The sequence below is a fragment of the Glycine max genome, chromosome 17 (genome assembly GCF_000004515.6).
Source record: "Glycine max cultivar Williams 82 chromosome 17, Glycine_max_v4.0, whole genome shotgun sequence".
Lineage (NCBI taxonomy): Eukaryota > Viridiplantae > Streptophyta > Magnoliopsida > Fabales > Fabaceae > Glycine > Glycine max.
Genome location: NC_038253.2, coordinates 1562451 through 1582731, shown reverse-complemented (window position 1 = coordinate 1582731; position 20281 = coordinate 1562451). Strand labels below are relative to the sequence as shown.

General features: G+C 31.9%; 1 protein-coding gene and 1 pseudogene across 1 annotated transcript; both read left to right on the top strand.

The window, feature by feature from the left end:
• Positions 1–283: 283 nt before the first annotated feature.
• LOC100786256 (sugar transporter ERD6-like 16) lies at positions 284–4794 on the top strand (annotated as a pseudogene).
• Positions 4795–9076: 4282 nt separating this feature from the next.
• On the top strand, positions 9077–17744 carry LOC100788041 (uncharacterized). Its single transcript, XM_003550475.5, has 13 exons — positions 9077–9292; positions 9379–9583; positions 10952–11131; positions 11637–11747; positions 12117–12452; positions 14053–14229; positions 14354–14638; positions 14743–14865; positions 15046–15243; positions 15495–15748; positions 16249–16450; positions 16656–16961; positions 17182–17744. Exons 2-13 carry the CDS (start codon positions 9416–9418, stop codon positions 17476–17478), a joined length of 2637 nt encoding a protein of 878 aa, XP_003550523.2. The 5' UTR covers positions 9077–9292; positions 9379–9415; the 3' UTR covers positions 17479–17744.
• The last annotated feature ends 2537 nt before the right edge of the window (positions 17745–20281 follow it).

The following is a 20281-nucleotide window of genomic DNA, read 5'->3' as shown; positions in this document are numbered from 1 at the left end:
TTTCAAATTTATTGACAAAAATTAATAACCAAAATTATTACAAAATACAAATAACAAATGATTAAACAATTTTTAAAACAATAAATTTTGGACGAAAAATTAGTTATTGAGTAGTATAGAATTAAATTTTTTTAAAAAAAAAAATTGAGATTAAAGAGTGAGAAAGAAATCAAGCAAAACCTTTTTAAATTCATTAAACTTATATTGCATTTTTCAAATACACTTACCTTATAATAAAAATTAATTACAGGATAGATGTTTCAAAACAATCAAGATACATGTTAGGAACCTAAACAGAAGAGGGGAGAGAAAAGCCTAGGAACCTCCAGAGCACAAGAAGGAAGAAATGGAAAAGGAAGTTGTATTTCTTTCTGCCTTTTTCATACAATCATGGCTCAATATATAACCTTCGTTACAGCATTCGAGATGCTACAGAGACACACGCACTACTCCTATAACAGAATTATTCTACCAAGCATATTCCTATTAAATGCTACCCACTCCCTCACTGCCAGCTGGTCTACCTCTAACGGCATTCGATCCTGTAGTGTTTTCGTTCCTATCAATACCATTCAAACCACTAACTTCATAAATTAATAGAAGACCAGTATTTAGATTTTAGATATAAGATTTCTAAAATAATTTATCTTTTAGCCAAACACGTACTATAAATACCACCTCAAACTCGTCATGTTTTTGCATGTCCACTGTGTTAGAGGAGCACAAGGCTGTTGATAATGGAGAAGCCAATTGGATTCAGGGTTTGCAAGATCCCTTCATTCAACATGGGAAGGATGCTGCTGCTGCCTGTAAAGATGTTGAATCTAATACAATAGTGGAAAAGGGATCCATCGGAATGGTTCTGTTTAGCACATTTGTTGCTGTTTGTGGTTCTTTCTCATTTGGAACTTGTGTAAGTATCTTTAAGCTTTCTGAAAATTGTATATGATCGCTAAAACCATGCGAGTCTCTTTATTTTCTAAGTGATAAACAATATACTGAAGTGCGGTGCAAGGCTCAAGAAAGAAAATTTCTGAAAACACTGTGCACTAAATGTCTGTTTCATTTTTTGTGTTTGTTTTCTGGGTAGGGACCAAACCAAAGTTACACTAAAAAATCAAAAGAAAAAAAAAAAGATTGTATCTTTAGCTCAAATTATTATTTTGGCGGGTGGGTTATTCAGCTTCCACTCAAGCAGCTATCAGGGAAGATCTTAATCTATCTCTTGCTGAGGTTAATATTTTTTGTGTTTGTTTTCTGGGTAGGGACCAAACCAAAGTTACACTAAAAAATCAAAAGAAAAAAAAAAAGATTGTATCTTTAGCTCAAATTATTATTTTGGTGGGTGGGCTATTCAGCTTCCACTCAAGCAGCTATCAGGGAAGATCTTAATCTATCTCTTGCTGAGGTTAATATTTTAGTTTCCTCTTCTTATTGACAAATGATTTATACCATATTATCTGAATTAAAGACAACTAATATTGTTTTGCGGGGGATGCAGTTTTCCGTGTTTGGTTCTTTAGTAACAATTGGTACAATGCTTGGGGCTATAACAAGTGGTCGGATTATGGATTTCATTGGCCGGAAAGGGGTATGTGAAATATAAATTCTAGATTAATTTATGCACTTTATAAGGCCTTTCAGTATTCATAAGCCTTGATTTTTATTGAGAAACAGGCAATGAGAATGTCAACAGGATTTTGCATAACAGGATGGCTAGCTGTTTTCTTCTCGAAGGTATTCATCTTCTGCAACAAATTCATCTTTAGAAAAATGTTGGAAAATGGAACTGAGGTTTCACTTGTGTTATTCTATCAACTACAGGATCCTTACTCACTTGACCTGGGAAGATTTTGCACAGGATATGGAATTGGAGTTATCTCATTCGTGGTAAGTGGTAACTAATTATAACAGTATAACCATAAAATTTTGTTTAGTTTTGTTCAAAAAGTTGCTTCTTGATTATAATATTTCAAAGTTGTAAAAAAATACCAAAATGGAACAGGTGCCTGTATATATAGCTGAAATAGCACCCAAAAATCTTCGTGGTGGACTTGCAACAACAAAGCAGGTGGGGGACTAACAAGAATCATCATGTTTGTTTCTTTGACTAAAAGTTAAGTATCATTGAGATGCATTTTGACCTTGACTCTAATTGTTCTGCAGCTTATGATTGTTATTGGAGCATCAATCTCATTCTTATTAGGAAGTTTCTTAAGTTGGAGACAGATAGCTCTAGCAGGTAAGTTATGATATTAGCTTTGATTGTTGCTTTTTAACCAGTTATGGAGGGATAAGGTCTGACACACTGTTGTCTTGGCTTGAACTTTGAAGGGCTTGTGCCTTGCCTTTCGTTGCTGATTGGTTTGCACTTTATCCCAGAGTCTCCCAGATGGCTGGTAAACATTAAGTTAGAATCTAAAACCAAACATTTCCTTTGTTTTCTTCTTCCAAATAAACTAAAAATAATTTTACTTTCAGGCAAAGGTTGACCTCGAGAAAGAATTTCAAGTAGCTTTAAGAAAACTCGGGAAAAGATGTTGATATTTCTCAAGAAGCTGATGAAATTCTTGTACTTCCTAAACTCCCTTAACTGATTGAGCATATTTAAAATGTTCCCTAATCAATTTGACATGCTTAATAAGCTGAGATGACTCTTTTTTGTGAATAGGATTATATTGAAACTCTTCAAAGCCTTCCTAAAACTAAGCTTATGGACCTGTTCCAAAGCAAACATGTGCGATCAATAGTTGTAAGTAACATACTTTTCTAGCAGAAGTTCAATCAGAGCGTGCAAGTAATCAGATGTTTCTAACAGTTTGTAATGATTTCAGATTGGAGTTGGATTAATGGTATGCCAACAATCTGTTGGAATTAATGGAATTGGGTTTTATACAGCCGAGACTTTTGTAGCAGCTGGTAAGTAAGGAAAATCACATACTGATTTTGAAAACTCAAAATAGCTCCTTGTTCTGTCTTATTTATTCCGCTGCTACTTGATTTGCAGGTCTTTCTTCAGGAAAAATTGGTTCCATAGCATATGCTTGTATGCATCTGATCCTTCTACGGATTTCACAGACAATTAATAATCATATATGGTATAATTATATAGCCTCAATTATCGGTTTCAACTTCATCTGATAAAATGAATGCCAGGTTCCATTCACTGTATTGGGAGCCACTTTGATGGATAAGTCTGGAAGAAGACCACTTATAACGGTAGATCTGTTTTTCATGCATTTGAATTTTTAATAGTGCCATCTAAAGAAAGTAAGGGGAGTAAGACGTTTGATGCCTAATAACAAGTGCCTTTATGCATGTAGGCTTCAGCAAGTGGGACATTTTTAGGCTGCTTTATCACTGGAGTTGCTTTCTTTCTCAAGGCAAGCTTTTAATAATAATTTTTTTCTCCAAATATTTAGTGTGAATATCTCAATTCTAAAATTTTGATTTATTATTCCATGGATCAGGATCAGAGCTGATTGCTTGATTGGGTACCAATATTAGCAGTTGCTGGCGTGCTGGTGAGTCTTCTTCTGAAGATGTTGTTGGGGTCATTCAGTAGTTAATTATGTAATCTTTAAACTCAAAGTCCGGTTTAACCTGAAATTCCATCACCTTTTTGGCACTGCTTGTAATCAGATCTACGTAGGGGCGTTTTCAATTGGAATGGGACCGGTTCCTTGGATAATAATCTCTGAGGTACGAGTCATTTGGCAAAACACATTTGAATGGTTTTGAGTACTAATTTTGCATATCTTTATGAACATTCTTTTTTTCCTTTTCCTGTTGATGGTGTTTGATAGGAAAATTCAAGCAATGTTCTAATACTAGTTTTCACATTGCAGATCTTTCCCATACACGTCAAGGGAACTGCAGGAAGCTTGGTGATTTTGGTGAATTGGCTAGGATCTTGGGTAGTTTCATATACTTTCAACTTTCTAATGAGTTGGAGTTCTCCTGGTAAGAAGAGTTTGTTAACATAGTTATTTCAACTTTCCATATGACATTAATAATAATTGGTAGTAACATATATTTCAAATCATTTTGGCCAGGTACTTTATTTTTGTATGCTGGATGTTCTCTTTTGACTATTCTTTTCGTAGCAAAGTTAGTCCCAGAAACCAAAGGAAAAACACTGGAAGAAGTTCAGGCATGCATCAATTCATAGAAGGAAAATAGAGAAACAAAGCTTGGATGGATAAATTCAGCAATTGCCTCCAAATGTTGTTCCCAAATCGCAGCCCGTGCCAAAAGTCCCAGCAGGAGGATCATGTGCAATTACTACTAGTCAAGTTCTTTTAGATTAATTTCGGCAAAAATTTAGTTTTGTCCAGTTTTTTAATGTAGTCATTGTAGTGGTTCACCCAAATGTTTCAATTTAGACAACTAAGAGTTGAGCAAACAAATAAGAATAATTTTCAAATATACTTATAATATCACTTTTCATTATACTTACAAATCAAACTAGTACGTTAAATTAGAAATTTAACTCCTCTAATTTATAATTTTAAATTTAGATAAAACTAAAGTTCTCTTCCATAGGATAAATATTTATTTTATACCCTTAAAATTTATAATTCATAAATATCTTTAAAGATAAAAAAATATAGTTATAATAATGTTATTTTAAATTATTGATATATAGTTATAGATTACCTTTTTTATAAGTTATAATAATAAATAATTACTAGTGACGTGGTAACAAGTATAACAGCAGAAACAGGAAAAGGAGAGAGATAGAGAGGGTTTGTTTTGTTCTTATTGTGTTGTCTAATTGAGAATAGAGAAAGGAATGGGTTCAGCGACATCAAGGATTGTGTTCCGCATTGTGGTGGTGGCGCTTCTGCTTCTTCTTCTCTTCTACATCGGTCGCCCTCTGTATTGGAAAATCTCTGCCACCGTCCACGACATCCGCAACAACAAGCAAACTGTCAGACAAGGTTAGGCTCCTTTCTTCCAAATTCTCTCTCTTTAATTCCCCTTCTCTTTTTTTCCTTCCAATTACCCTTCTTTCTCTACTTCAGGTCTTTCCCAAATCGTCATGGAGGCTCAGAAAACGGTGGGTTGGTATCACGACGAGTCTGACTCAGGGATTCGTGCTAATAACAGAAAGTTGCTTCTTCATAAACCCCTTTCCACAGTTTTTGCTTAGTTAGATAAATACATGTAAGCCAGATTTTCTTTTTTTTTTCCTTTCATGATTCTGTGATTTGCTTATCTGGTTTGTATCTTATACGGACAATAATGAGGTAGACGAATCGAATCTTATTCAATTACATAATGACCATCATATTCTAGATTTAGGGGTTTTCCTCTTTTGTATTTTTAAGTGTTGGGAAGGAAGGGTAATGACGTGTTTGGGTTATAATTTATCCTTTTTCAAGGGGGGGAAAGGGTGAATAATTTGGATTTGGTAATGAATCAATGAAAAAGTTAATCCGTTCAGTCAAATTGTTCATCAAATTGGCATCAGTTATTCACTGACACTGATTGTTTAACTTCGTGTGTGTTATGCACTCAAAGTATTGCAAGATTGTTGATTGAACCTTGGCTTAAAGTTTTAATATTCAGTGTAATCAAACCATCAAACTGTTGCAGTTCTTAAGAGTTACGGAGTTAGTGTGGTTGGATGACTAAAACCAGATTACTGAGAATACCCATGAACTTTATTAGATTGAGACTTCTTAAAGTTCAATAATTTGGGAAGGGAAAGGTTGATTTGGTTCATAGGATTAGGAGTAAGATGGAAATAGGCAAGTCCATCTCATGGACCAATTGTTTCCTTCAGGCTTATGCATTAGAATATCTATTTAGCCTAGGATGAGGTGTTTTTTTTTTTCTTCCTTTAAATGGTTTTCACAATTTTTTGGGTCTCTTCTGCTTCATTCAGATCCTCAAAACTTACATTATAAGTATAGGTTCCTTTCCTTTAGAAGGGAGAAGTATGTCCCAGGATGTAAAAGAGGCTTATACCTTAAGCAGCTTGATGTCAGGGTCTGTTAAATGTGGATATTATCGTTTAGGATTTTTGACAGAGATCTAAGATTCTGTCATCTATTATCACTGCATTACTGGGTTTTTATATTCTGCCTGTGGTGGCATAAATGGAATATGTTTAGCTATCTTGAACGCTGGCTTGGGTTTGGATCTGGTGGCATGCCCAAGGCAATCAAAGTTTGATCTTGTTTAGCCTTCTGCTATGCATTCTTGCATGGTTGGTAGAGGCTGATATGGCTTAGGAGTGCCACCACAAGCTAATTTTCTGATCAATAAATTAAACACGTTGCCAATTTCCCTCCATACGAAACAGAAGCTGACAATGATGATAATCGAGTATAGATTGCTGATGTTGCTGGACTGCTGCAATTATATTGTGTTACTTTATAGGATATACTGACTAACCTTATTTTCTCCCACAAACTAACTACACGTTGTTGGTGGGGGAGACGGGGTTCATGTAAAATACATCATAGTTTAAGGTGAATCCACGAATATGTGGCCCATGATTATCAATATCTGGTTTAGAGAGTTTTTTTTTTTTTTTTTTGTACATACAGACATGTAATTATCAATATCTGGTTAGGCAACCATCTTGCTGTCTTGTTGGTTTTTGTTAGGGAATGGATCATTCATTTCATGTCAAGTTTAACATAAAAATAAAATATACTCGAATGGTGTGCTGATCGAGTTGTGGACAGGAGAATGCTTGAATCTATATAAAACAAAAAAACAAAAAACAAAACCTGGTTTAGATGCATAATGGAAATAGAGGTACGTCAGCAGCTATACTTTTTATGACAATCTTCCTTAGAGATTTACTTTATGATTGGTTAAAATTTATTGAAAATCATTAATTTTGATGAGTTTTACTTCTCATTTATATAAATTAGGAAGAATTATCAAATTAGAAAAACCTATTAACACGTTAGAGAAAATCTTAGAAATAGAGTCTTAGAGAGACAAAGAGTTACTAATATTTCTCATGGAGATATGTTTCCATTATATAATACTAGGGGAAACACATTTCGTGCCTAACTGATTTTTTATGTATTTTTTAAATAAAAAGAAAGATAATGAAAGTTAATGATGGTGTGTGAAGATAATAGTTATTATAGGGATAAAATAGTAATAATGGATGTAGTTATATGGATGAAATGGGTATAAAAATATTTACACCAAAATACTCAATTACCTTTACATATAACTAGGTGAAAAAGAGAGGTACTTTGTGTTTCTATCTTTATTTAAAAAAAAAAAAAAAAAAGTAGTTAAAAAAAGTAGTGATAGTTTTTTTTAGGAAAAAATGACAGTAGTTACATCTTAAAGGTTCATGAAAGAAATAAAAATAGTTATATACAGACATGTAATTCGCTTGTTTACAATTATTAGTGTATTAAATTTTTATTGCTGTCCAAAATAGATACTAGTATTCAGGTCAATAGCTGACCACTCATCAATAAAAATATCTACTTAACATAATTTATAGACTCTCTCCATTATCCAAATATAGATGATTAATGATGATCTCAATAACTTGATTAAATAGAAATATTTTAATCTAAACAAAATATCAATTAATATTTTGTAGTGGATGTACACTAACCTTAAACATCTATTAGTATAGTTTAGTAACAGAGAGTGACGCTCTTGTAAATGCTGCTGTCCATGCAACCCAACCACAGTAGGGGCTTGTTGATCTCCATTAATTGCTTTTTAAAAGAATTAATAGTGAAGTTAATTAGTAAATACTGGAATTTCAATAAATTCTTTACTGATTATTAAAAGATAATTTGAAATTAAACATTGAACTAATTAAGATTTTACAACGAATTACTCTTCGGTAAAAAAAACAACGAATTACTCCTTCATTTAATTATGCACGGAACCCAACGTCAACTATATTTAATCATGCGTGGGACCCAACGTCCAAATATGATCGACACCATCGTTTGCAAAAAGCCTAAACTTAAGTACGTCTCAGTTAGTCAATTTTGACAGCTTCGACTTTGACATACCACCATTTATGGAGCGATGCATAGTTCGTGTCGTGTGTTTGTTTAAGGCGCGTGTCTAATTTGTAAAGTTTTTATATAATCGGAGTAATAGCATATGATCTGGAATATCGTTAAGAAGAATGAATAGTGTTTAAAATACAAAACTATACAGTAAAAAAATAAAAACTATAATGATTAGTTTCTGAAAATCTTCTTTAAAATATGCAATCAAACCCACTGTAAGTTTTTTATTCATGAATAATAATAATAATAATAATAATAATAATAAGAGTGTATATTTAATGTACTGGCAGTTGTGCCCACTGTCCATGTGTATAAAAATGGATCGATTATATTTTGATAACAAAAAATTTAAACACTTAATCAATAATTTTTTTTTCTTTCTATCGTATTACATCATCAATCAAATTAATTATTTATTTTTTATCTCTTTGTTTCCTTTGAAGTTGTACACAACTCAAGGTTATTTCAGAAATGCTTTTCAAAAAACAAAATGTGACATTGGGTCAACAACAATTCTCCTGTATATTTTCTTTTTCTTTTTCTCTTTCTTACTATAGATATAAAATAGCATTGTAAATCCATAAAACATTCTCCTTACCCTAAGAATTATGGAGCCTCCGGAGTTCAATTATGGATCTTCTATGGTATTGAATGGTTTGTATTAATTTACCCATAATTGTTTAAATTTTGTTTACAAAAGAAACTTAATACAGAAGGGTGAATTAGATCCATGCAGTTTCATAAATAAATAAGTGTACAGGACGTAAATGCGGCTGAGCATAATCCTTTTTGCCTGAAAATAGACAGCAAATACCAAAAATTATTATACAAGCGGTTCTATATTTAAATTCCTTAACTATATTTGAAATCCAATTTCTTATTTGTACATAAAGTCATAAGACATTATTTTATTTCCAAATGATTAATTACTGTATTTCTAATTTGGAAAAAAAAAAACAGCAAATGATAGTAATCGATTTCTAGAGAGAATAATAAAATGCTAATATATAGAAATATTTAGGTATTATTAATCTTTCAATTCTTGAATGTGATGATTAGAGTACGAGTCACATGCATCTAATGTCACTTTCACCGGGTTTTTTTTTTTCTCGATGTGGGAGTACATTTTGCGTGTGTGGTGAAAATTGAAGTACCTGCAGTAAGCACGCGAATTATATTTTATTTGTGTATCGTAGCATTCTCATTCTCACATCAGATCTGAGTGCATAGGCGGCGGTAATTTGGTTCCTCCTTATTCAGCAATCTGTTTGGTAATTGGTCACAGTCTCTGCTTAAATATTAATTCTTCTTTCTTTCTTTCTATTACTAAAAATATATTCTCCACGTGAATTTATAGATAGAGAGAGCTTGTTGATGTTTGAACGTTGTTGGCGATGAGGTGTTGGGTAGCAGTAGCAGTTGCAGTAACAGCGTTGATTATTACAGGAGGAGGTAGAGGTTGTGCGCCTCATCGGATTCTTGTGGATACAGATGTTGACACTGACGATTTCTTTGCTCTTCTCTACCTCTTGAAGCTCAACACTTCACAATTTCAATTGGAGGTAAGCCATGCCAATTGCCAATTGCCAATTGCCAATCCTTCAATCAATTAATTCAATATTAACCAATAATACTGTTCTTTCATCTCTTTCTCTCCTCCTCCTTCCTATTAATTTATTATTGTGAATCATTGCTTAGACTTTGAATCTGGTTTAATAGATTTTTAAAAAAATGAAATAAGTTTTTTGTAAGGTACAATTAATTTATACATAAGATAATTTATAGATTTTTTTTAAAAATAATTTCTCTGTTTTTTTATTACTTTATATATAATCTAATTTTAGTTTATAAAAAAGTTCTTTTAATTTCATTAGATAAATTTATACAAAATACAAACTTTATCTCGACTGAGTGAGCTGTGTATTTTAATATTATTAATTACTTCCCAACCAATACAATTGTTCTCTAGCAAATTAAATTGACAAGTTTTTCTTTATTTCTTTCGTTTTTTTTTATCATAAAAGCAATAATAAAAACAAAAGGTGTGTCTTCCCAGTTGTCAATACTCCTCCGTGTGGGCTTGTGTCTCCACGTGCAATGGAAGTCATACATCCCACAAATTGTGGACAAGGAATTACCGAATTACTGCAAATTTTTGGAAATTTAAAATTATAGATAACTCAAATCTTGACATATATTTGTTGGAAATTTAATTAATTTTTTCAGAGATATTGTAACTTATATTATAAATTTTGTAGTTAATTTTATACAACGTAAGCAACATATTTTGGATGAGTTTTAACGAAAAATTAAAAGAAAAATATAAGCGGAAAGCGAAAAAGGTAATATAATATAATGATAGATAAAGGAGAGTAAAAGAGAAAAGCACTCCAACAAAGAAAGATAAAAAGAGATGAAAAGGTAATTAAAAAGTAAGAGACTTTTCTTTTAAAAAAAAAGGTTAAAAAGTTGTAGCCATTAAACCCTAATCTATATATATTAGAAAAATTTATACATAATTTTATCACACGTCACTTTGTTGCTCATTTTCTTTTTCACTAAAAAATTAATGGTGTTTTGGTTATTTTGGTGGAAATATTAGATATTTTGAATGGAAGAGTTTGTTTCTTCCGGGCTGGTTGTGTACCTACCTAGCTAGTTATTAAATTTGGTAACTTGTCTGTACCTAGTTATTAAAAAAAATATGCACAAATTCCTATTTATTTGTTAGAAAATTATTTAAAAAGTGATATACTAAAATATAAAAAGTTATAAATTTGAAGTAAAAGAAAGAAACATTGAGAGTTGAGAGGAAGTATCACGGTAAAATATAGATTTATTGGTTTGGAATTTGGATATTTTATGGTACGTAATAAACCATTTCCGAGTTTGTTTATTAACTAGTTATGGCCACATGCATGTTTGTTCAGGGCATCAGCATCAGTGCAAATGCTTGGACGAGTGCTGGTCATGCTGTTAATCAAATATATGATCTACTTTACATGATGGGTCGAGATGACGTTGCCGTTGGAGTTGGAGGCGAGGGTGGAATACTACAAAATGGTACTATACTCCCTAACGTCGGTGGATATCTTCCAATAATAGAACAGGTATCTATATTCTTGTCCTAAATTATGTAACTTATCTCCAGAGATCTAATTGTTATTAGAATTTATAATGATTGAGAATAAAAATATTAAAAAAAAAGGTTAAATTATTTCGTTCATGATTCTTACTTTGAAAGTGATTTTTGTAGTTATTATAATTTATAGTTTAAAAGTGTTTTTAGTCCTTATAATTTACATTTTAATTATTTTTTAATTTTTGTAATTTAAAAATTATAAAAATTAAAAAAGGTAAAAATCATAAAACTATAAGAATTAAAAAAATTACTTTCAAAATTACATAAACTGAAAGAGAATTAAAATGTAAATTATAAGGACTAAAAAGATTATTTTCAAACTATAAAAATTAAAAAGGAACTATAAGAATCAAATGAAGAATTTAACCAAAAAGAAATATAATAATTATAGATTAATAAATTTAAATTAATAAATAAAACATATTAGAAAAAATATTTAATGATATTAATGTGTGAATTGATTACTGAATCAGGGAATGACAACAGTAGGTGGTTGCAGATACAGGCGGGCCATTCCTGTTGGTCTTGGAGGGCGCTTAGACATCGATGCCAATTATGGCATCAGGAAAGCTTTCCTACCACAGGTACACAGTACAAATATAATTATAATACTGATATATGACCTACTAATTAAGGCAGTGTCTCAAGTTAGTTTGCAAGTTAAATTAACTGAGATAAGTATTTTATGACTAATTTTAACTTTTACCCTTTACAAGAAATGAATTTTCTGTTAAAATAAGCTTTTTTCCATTACCTTGTTATTAATTGCAAGCTTCCCATTTCGTTTACATAACTTTTTCTGTTTAGCTTTATAATTGTACTCTTTTAATATTTTATTGACCTTGAATTCTCTATAGAAGCTTGCTTGTAATTCACTTCATTCATTTGTTTTAATTGTCTATAGCCTAATTACTTACACTCATTTGCTTGCTAAAAATTTATGATGAAAATAGGGAACTAGGAAATACACTCCACTACAGCAGCCAACTGCACAGGAAGTGTTGATTGAAAAAATATCTGCAGGTCCAATAACTCTGCTTGTGATTGGAGCGCATACAAACATTGCAATTTTCCTAATGAATAATCCACACCTAAAGAAAAATGTGGAACATATTTATATAATGGGCGGCGGTGTAAGATCAAGCAACCCAACAGGTTGTTGCCCCAAAAATGCTTCATCTACCTGCGTGCCAAGGCAGTGTGGTGACCGTGGCAATATGTTCACAGATTATAATACTAACCCTTATGCAGAATTTAATATATTTGGAGACCCTTTTGCAGCATACCAGGTCAGACATACATTTCGATATGCATAAAACCAAATCCTTGCTTCAAAAGTAAATTATTAACACACCTTATTAGTTGGTAATCAGATAATTGTGCTATTTTTTTTCTCCAACTTTTTGAGGACATTTTCATTTACTTTTATATATATGATTTTTTTTTAATTTCATTAAATTTAAGATATTGCAAATTGTAAATTGTACATTTATTGTTCTATTTATTGATATTACTTAAGTAATAAATTTCATTTGAAATATCTAACTATATAATAATGCTTACTTTATCCTTGATATCTGCATTCAACTTGGCACCTGTTTATTTGTGTATATTCACGTAGGGGTGGGAATAGGCTAGGTCGGCCTACAAGGGCCTACGACCTGACCTATATAAAGTCTGGCCTGGCTTGACCTATTTAATTAAAAGGTTAGGCTCAGGCTTTTTTAAAAGTCTATTAAATTAAACAGGCCAGGTTTAGACTTATTAAAAAGCCTTATAAGAAGCCTGATAGGGTGACACATATATATATATATATATATATATATATATATATATATATATATATATATATATATTATTTTTTGGATACAATTAATATTATTTTTTAAAAAAACTAGCAGATTTCATTCCTATAATTAAGTAAAATTTTAATTACAAGGTGTGAGTTTCTTTATATTTCTTATTATTTTTATTAGTTTTCTTATTAGGTTTCCTTTATTCTAGAGCAAATAAAAATCATATCCTATCATATCCTACATTTTTATACAAAAATCATATCCTATCATATCCTATTACGTTTCTATACAAAAATCATATCCTATCATATCCTCCTATCTTATAGTGGATATGGAGGAGCTAATAATAAATCACGTTACTCTTATGCACCGATTCTGTTCAAATAGAATGGAGATGTAGGCTTTATTTTTTTATTGTAATAATTAATATGTTGGTTTGGTAGACTTGGATGATACTACCTCAAGTATGAGGTTTTCTTTTGTTTTAGATTATTTTATATCATTTGGTGATTTTTGTTTATATTATTAATATATTTTTAGGACCACCAACTAAATTAACGTTAGATTAAAAATTAAGGCAAATTATATATTAAGGCCTTGTTTAGCCTATTATAGAAGTAGAAGGTGTGTTATTTTATTTTTTTTGGTAAAAATAACTAGGAATATTAAAGATTTAATGTGAAGAAGATTTTTAAATAGGCTACCAGGCCAGACTAGGCTTTTAAAAAGGTCAAGCCGAGCCAAAATAAAAGTCTTTGATAGGCTATAAGCCATGCTCAGGCCTCAAAAATTAATCATAGACTAGGCTCAGGCCTTTTAAAGCCTGGCCTGACCTATTCTCACCCCTATATTTACGGAATTAGTTTTTTTTTATAAATAATTTGAATTTTGAAACACGTTTTAAAAATTTATAATAATTAATTTTTTTTAAAAAAACTCAAATTATTTCAACATGTTTTTAAAAGGTTAGTAAAGTAGCATTTGAAAAAAAGTATTATAAAATTTTTATTTATTTTTAAGTTTATTCAAATACACCTTGAATCAGACAAAAAAATATGTTCATCACAAAAAATAAATATATCCTGATTTTCAGGTGATCCATTCTGGAATTCCTATCACCCTTGTTCCTCTTGATGCAACAAACACAATCCCCATCAACGAACAATTCTTTGATGCATTTGAAAAGAGTCAAGACACATATGAGGCACAGTACATTTTCAAATCCTTGAAAATGGCCCGTGATACTTGGTTTGACAACGAATTCTATTCGGTAATTAATTTCTTTATGAATTTATTTATGCATATTAATTATTTTCTGTTAATAACAATTTAAAATCCACTTTGTTTGATAAGTTACAAAGTAACTAATATTCATAATAACTCATTGGTGGCAGAGTTATTTTATGTGGGACTCTTTCGCAGCTGGTATAGCCGTCTCAATCATGAGTAAGCCCAACAACCAAAAAGGTGAAAATGAATTTGCAGAAATGGAATATATGAACATAACTGTAATCACTTCAAACAAACCATATGGGGTATCTGATGGCTCCAACCCTTTCTTTGATGGCCGAAGAGTTCCTAAATTCAATCTAGAAAAAGGTGGGGTGCATAGTGGCCATGTTCAACAAGGACTTAGAGATCCACTTTGCTTTGTGAATAATGGGAAAGGGAAATGTCAGGTAATTGCTAATTACTTTCCCAACTTTAATTTGTTACGTACACATTCACACCAACATATAGTAAATGTTAACGTGCTATGCATGTACTGCAACATGTTCTATAGGATGGTTACACAGCAGAGGTGAGTGGTCCAGACTCAGTGAGGGTACTTGTTGCCACAAAAGCAAAGCCTAACAAGGATGTTGGGAGCTCACTTGACAGAGAATATTTCATAAGCTTCTTGAATGTATGTTTACTTTTTCAGTATGTTGTTATTCAAACTTCTTGAAGATTAATCCCTTGTACTTTTTTTCTTTATATATATATATATGGCATAAAATGAGCATTTATGTGATAAGTACACTAGAAAATTTGTAAGTGATAAATGTATATGAATCTGACCTTTTGTCTTTTGTCGGGAAAAAAGGTTCTGAAGCATCCACAAAATACTGGGAGGTTCAACTTCACCACACAGTTTCCTTACTACAAAGAAGTAACTTACAAGCCAGATTTTGAAAATAAAACACCGGGGAAACCTGTTGTGTTTGATATGGACATGAGTGCAGGCGATTTTCTGGCTCTATTTTACCTCCTAAAAGTGCCTGTTCAAGTAATCGACCTTAAGGTAATCTTACTTTTCTTTTTTTATTGTTTTATTGATTTACTTGTTGTTCTACATTAAGTCCAATATAGAAACCAAGATAGGAAAGGTACCCAAATGAAAAACTTTTATTGATTTTACACTTTACCTCAATCAGGAAACTTTATACTTTTTAATTTGGGCACTTTAGTTACTTACCACCTTACACTTGACAATCCAAGTTTTATTAAACATACAGCACCTTTAATTCGGGTTCCTTGTACCTTTCACTTTAGGCAATCATTGTGAGCCCTACTGGATGGACTAATTCAGCAACAATAGATGTCATCTATGACTTACTACACATGATGGGTCGTGACGATATCCCAGTTGGTCTAGGAGATGTTTTTGCAATGAACCAGTCAGATCCAATATTCCCACCTGTTGGAGAATGCAAGTATGTAAAAGCCATTCCCCATGGAAGTGGGGGGTTACTGGACTCTGACACTCTTTATGGTCTTGCTCGTGATCTACCGCGCAGTCCAAGAAGGTGATTTTCAGTTACTTTTATGGCTTATTATTATTAAAATCGTGTAAGCTATTCAGAAATGAATTAGACTGGGATTATCTCATAATGAAATTGAAACTATCCACTAGATAAATCTAAAATGCACCACGCCATGTTGGTACACAAAATCTGATAAAAAAATCAACGACTTAGCATCTGTATACGAGTGTTGTTGGTTTAGAACTGTAGAAGTGTTTCCTACCATGAGAACAGATTCATATGCAAAGAAAGTGGCATGAAGACGGAAAAATGTGAAAGAATTATTTCTCTTGAATAGTAGTAGTATTATAATAATATTTCAATTTGTGAAAAGTAACTCTTTTAACTTTATCACTAATAATTGCTACTTATACTTTGTAAAGTATTCCATGCATTCTGTAACTTAGACACCTTGTAACAAGGCTATATATTGGCTTGGTTGCGCTTAAAAATTTCCAGTATTTGTAACCAGCAATTGACAAACACATTATGAACCATTTCAGGTATACAGCAGAGAACTCTGTGAAGTTTGGGGCTCCTCGGGATACAGATCACCCTGAGCTCAGACAACCATTAGCCATGGAAGTTTGGAACTCTGTATTGCAAAGAACTAAACCAAGGTCTAAGATTACAGTATTGACTAATGGACCCTTGACTAATCTGGCAAAGGTTGTATCGGTGAAAAACATACGCTCAAGAATTCAGGTGAGTTATAGTATATCCGCAAGAACAATAATTAAGCTGCTATGTGTGAGGCTTAATTGAGAGTAACCCCAGAAAAAATTTCTAGTCATTTTGGTAAAATTAGCCAAAAGGACACACTTAATTCTGCACTTAAAATTTTGCCTGCAGATGATTAAAATATGCATATTTTACTGATAGCATGGAATAACAATTCCAAATGTTGCAGGAGGTATATGTAGTGGGGGGACACATAAGCAGCAATGTCAATGACAAAGGAGATATCTTTTCAGTTCCTTCGAACCAATATGCAGAATTCAATATGTTCCTGGATCCTTTAGCAGCCAAGATAGTGTTTGAATCAGAAGTTAACATCACACTCATCCCACTCAACACACAGCGCAGAGTAAGATCATTTTCAACCATTATAGGCGAGTTGCGTAGAACACCAAGAACACCCGAGGCTGTATTTTCTGAGCGTCTGCTGTCAAGGCTATACCGTTTAAAGCAAACCCATAACAGATATCAGCATATGGTATGAGTTCCTGTCCACAGCTATTATTTCTTTTTCCCTTGCTTTAAGTCCTCTTTCACATCTTAACTTCAATAGTTATTCTTAAACTTAACTATAACTTGTGACACAAAAAAGGAAAATAACCAACTTTAGAATAATATTAATTAAGAAATTGCATTAGGCAGAACTAGATTAGGATTTCTGCTTTGTTTCTATTATTTAATGGCCTTTGTGTTTGCAGGACACATTCTTGGGGGAAATTCTAGGCGCAGTTGTCTTGGCTGAGAGCCATTCAGGTCTTAATCCAAAATTTGAGGCGAAGGCAGTTAAAGTTTTGGCTGATGGCAATGAATCAAGTGATGGAAAAACTGTGGTAGATGAGAAAGGTGGAAAACTAATGAGAATTTTAAGCAGTGTGGATGCAAAGGCTTATCATAGTTTGTATGCAAAAAAGCTTGGCGATGAGAACCAATCAGCTAAGATAGGCAGCTTTGAGGAACAGCGGAGAAAATGGAGTCATCCTCACATTATAAATTAGAGATCACTTCACTTAGAATGTGATTCATGAATCATTACTCAATTTATGATCCCTTTCATCATCCCGACACTTTATTAGAGCAAGGTTTTCACGTATTCTGGTTGATTCTACTTTTTACATCAATAGCCATTATTTATGGTTTCCACGACTATTTTGTTTTGTTAGTATTAATACTATAAATTATCATCTAAAATGAAATATCCGACGGAGTAATTTCATTGTATTGAAGAAACATTGTTTATTGAAACTTAAAATATTTTCTCAAATGACTGTCATATCTTTCCCCTTCAATTTAGAATTCTAGAGCTGATAAATATATTTAATATTTGACGTTTGATCTCCGAGCATATATACCAATTGTGAAATAACTTGTATAACTTTAAAAATAACCTTTTTTTTTGGAAAAAATAACTTATGTATAAGTTAAAATAATTTTATGGAAAAATTAAATAAGAGAACTTGCATAAATTAATTTATGCATAAGTTAAATTTAGTTTATAGAAAAACCTAATTTCATTCTTTTTAACTTTTCCTTCAATAAACTACGTACTCAAATGATTAAATTTTTCATTTGCTATAGTGTCTAACTTCCCTAAGAGTATATTTTGGCAAATTATTTTAGTTAACTTAACAATTTATTTAATTAGCTAATAAGTATATTTACCAAAAATAAATTATTTAATAAACAGTTTTATCTTATTAATTTATTCCATTTATCCGTGCACTACTTTATGTAATGTTTAAGTTCATAATTTATGACTTTATTTTTTCCCTCAACATTTTAATAAAATTATTTACTCATTTTTTCCAATAATAGTATACTAGTTATGTTTTTTTTTATAAAAATGCTCTTTAACAGTATACTATTTATTTTAGCTATTATATTATTTATTTTAAATTAATAAAAATATTTCTTTTTAAAAATAAAAGTTTGAAATTAATTAAAAATATAAAATTATAACTACTCAAAATATTTTTTATCTATCAAATAGATCTTTTGTTTTATTTTTTAATAATTTAAAATTAATTTTATTCTTATTTCAAATAATTCATAGATCCACTGACCTAAATTGTTTCAACTCAATCAATAATTTCGAATTCAGGTCCATATATGCAGCTACATTTAATATTAAATAAACGAGAAAAGTTTATCATCTGTAATAATTTTAACTAAAAATACATGTGATTTTAAAAATAATAAATCATGTATTCCTCCATTAGGTGTCACTGTGTCATACACGGTAATACCACCGGACACTGGTTTGATTTTGTGAAGCATCATATCTTTTACAGATTCCCCTTTATCTTTGAACTCGAATTTAAAAGAATTTTCTGTTGTCCCTCCCCAGTTTCATATTCCAAAATAAAGTGATTTTATATCTTCACAACACAATCTTCAACCACTATATTTTTTAACCGATGAATTCATGCCAATTAATGACTTATGGTACATTTCCACGTAATGACAACAATGTCACTAGTCTTGGATCTAGCCCCACCGAAACACTTTGCCTGGTCTGGTCTTGCATCACTCACAAGTCTTATAAAAATCACCAACCTTATCCCACTATTATTGTTGAAACTATTTTTAACTTGGCTATATCAATTTAAGGGTTTTAATAAGGTTTATTTTGCTATCCCTAAAGAGTAATCATATTTGTAACGTGCGTTTTCGAAGTTGAAGACTCAAAGAACACAAGTCTTTCCGTGGGAGCGGCTGCTAGTTTAAAATGTGACAACCAAAGGTGTGAATCAGAGATGAAGGAAAGCCATGACTTACACACAGATTTGAAACGGACAAGAGATTTCACCGGCAACCTTAGTAAGATTTGAATGACCAGATCCTGTGGCAGAATCACAGTCTTCTGCATTCTTTGACTGTATCTCTTCATTTTAGGACACTTGATTATCATGTAGCATAATTCTTATATATATATAGAGAGAGAGAGAGGAGTAGAAGACACGATCACTATTGTTCCTTCTCGAGTACTCTTCTCATGCTTTTTTTATTTTTTATTCTTGACTACTTTTCTTGTCTGATCCATCCATCCTTTCATGGAGCGGTGGAGATTTGATCGGGTCAATTGATGGGATTGGTGAATGTGTGCTCTTATGAAACCGTGAAGATTAGGTCAAAATAAGATCTACGAATTGTGGGTTGATCCAACGGTTCAAGATGCAAGTGAGTGTTACTAACAAAGTGTTATGTAAAATCAATTATGTCATCATGCAAAATCGATTATAGGTATAAGTGTTGTCACTTCTCTAGTACTTTTCTGATGCATTTTTATTGTTGACTACTCTTCTTGTCAGACCCATTCATCCCTTCGTGAAGCGGTGGAAATTGGGTCAGGACAATTAATGAGAAAAGTGAATGTGTGTTTTTGTGAAACGGTAGAAATTGGGTTGTGCAATAAGGTCGATAGTATACATAAAGGAGTAGAAGATATTTGTTTACTGTTGATTACTCATCTCATTTAATCCGCCCATCCTTTCATGGAGCAATGGAGATTGGGTCGAGATAATGAATGTGTGTTTTTATGAAACGGTGGAGATTGGATCAATGTGATTAACGATAAAAAGTAGAAGACGCAACCACATTTGTCCCTTCTCTGCCATTTTTCTCATGCTACTCGATGCATATCATAGGATATAGAGGGTTAGGCTGAAAATGTCCGCATTATATTAAGGGTGCTACTGTTGACCCCTACATAATTAATTGCTTTTGGTTCTTACAAAACTTTAAAATAACTGGAAAAGATCAATTCAAATGCTCCAGCACTCTTCCCCCCTGCACACTTCT

Excerpts from the sequence above, each read along its gene's own strand:
- LOC100788041 (XM_003550475.5), top strand. The coding sequence starts at position 9,416 with ATGAGGTGTTGGGTAGCAGTAGCAGTTGCAGTAACAGCGTTGATTATT. Across the intron at positions 14,639-14,742 it reads ATGGGAAAGGGAAATGTCAG|GATGGTTACACAGCAGAGGT; the intron begins GTAATTGCTAAT and ends CATGTTCTATAG. Across the intron at positions 15,749-16,248 it reads CTACCGCGCAGTCCAAGAAG|GTATACAGCAGAGAACTCTG; the intron begins GTGATTTTCAGT and ends GAACCATTTCAG.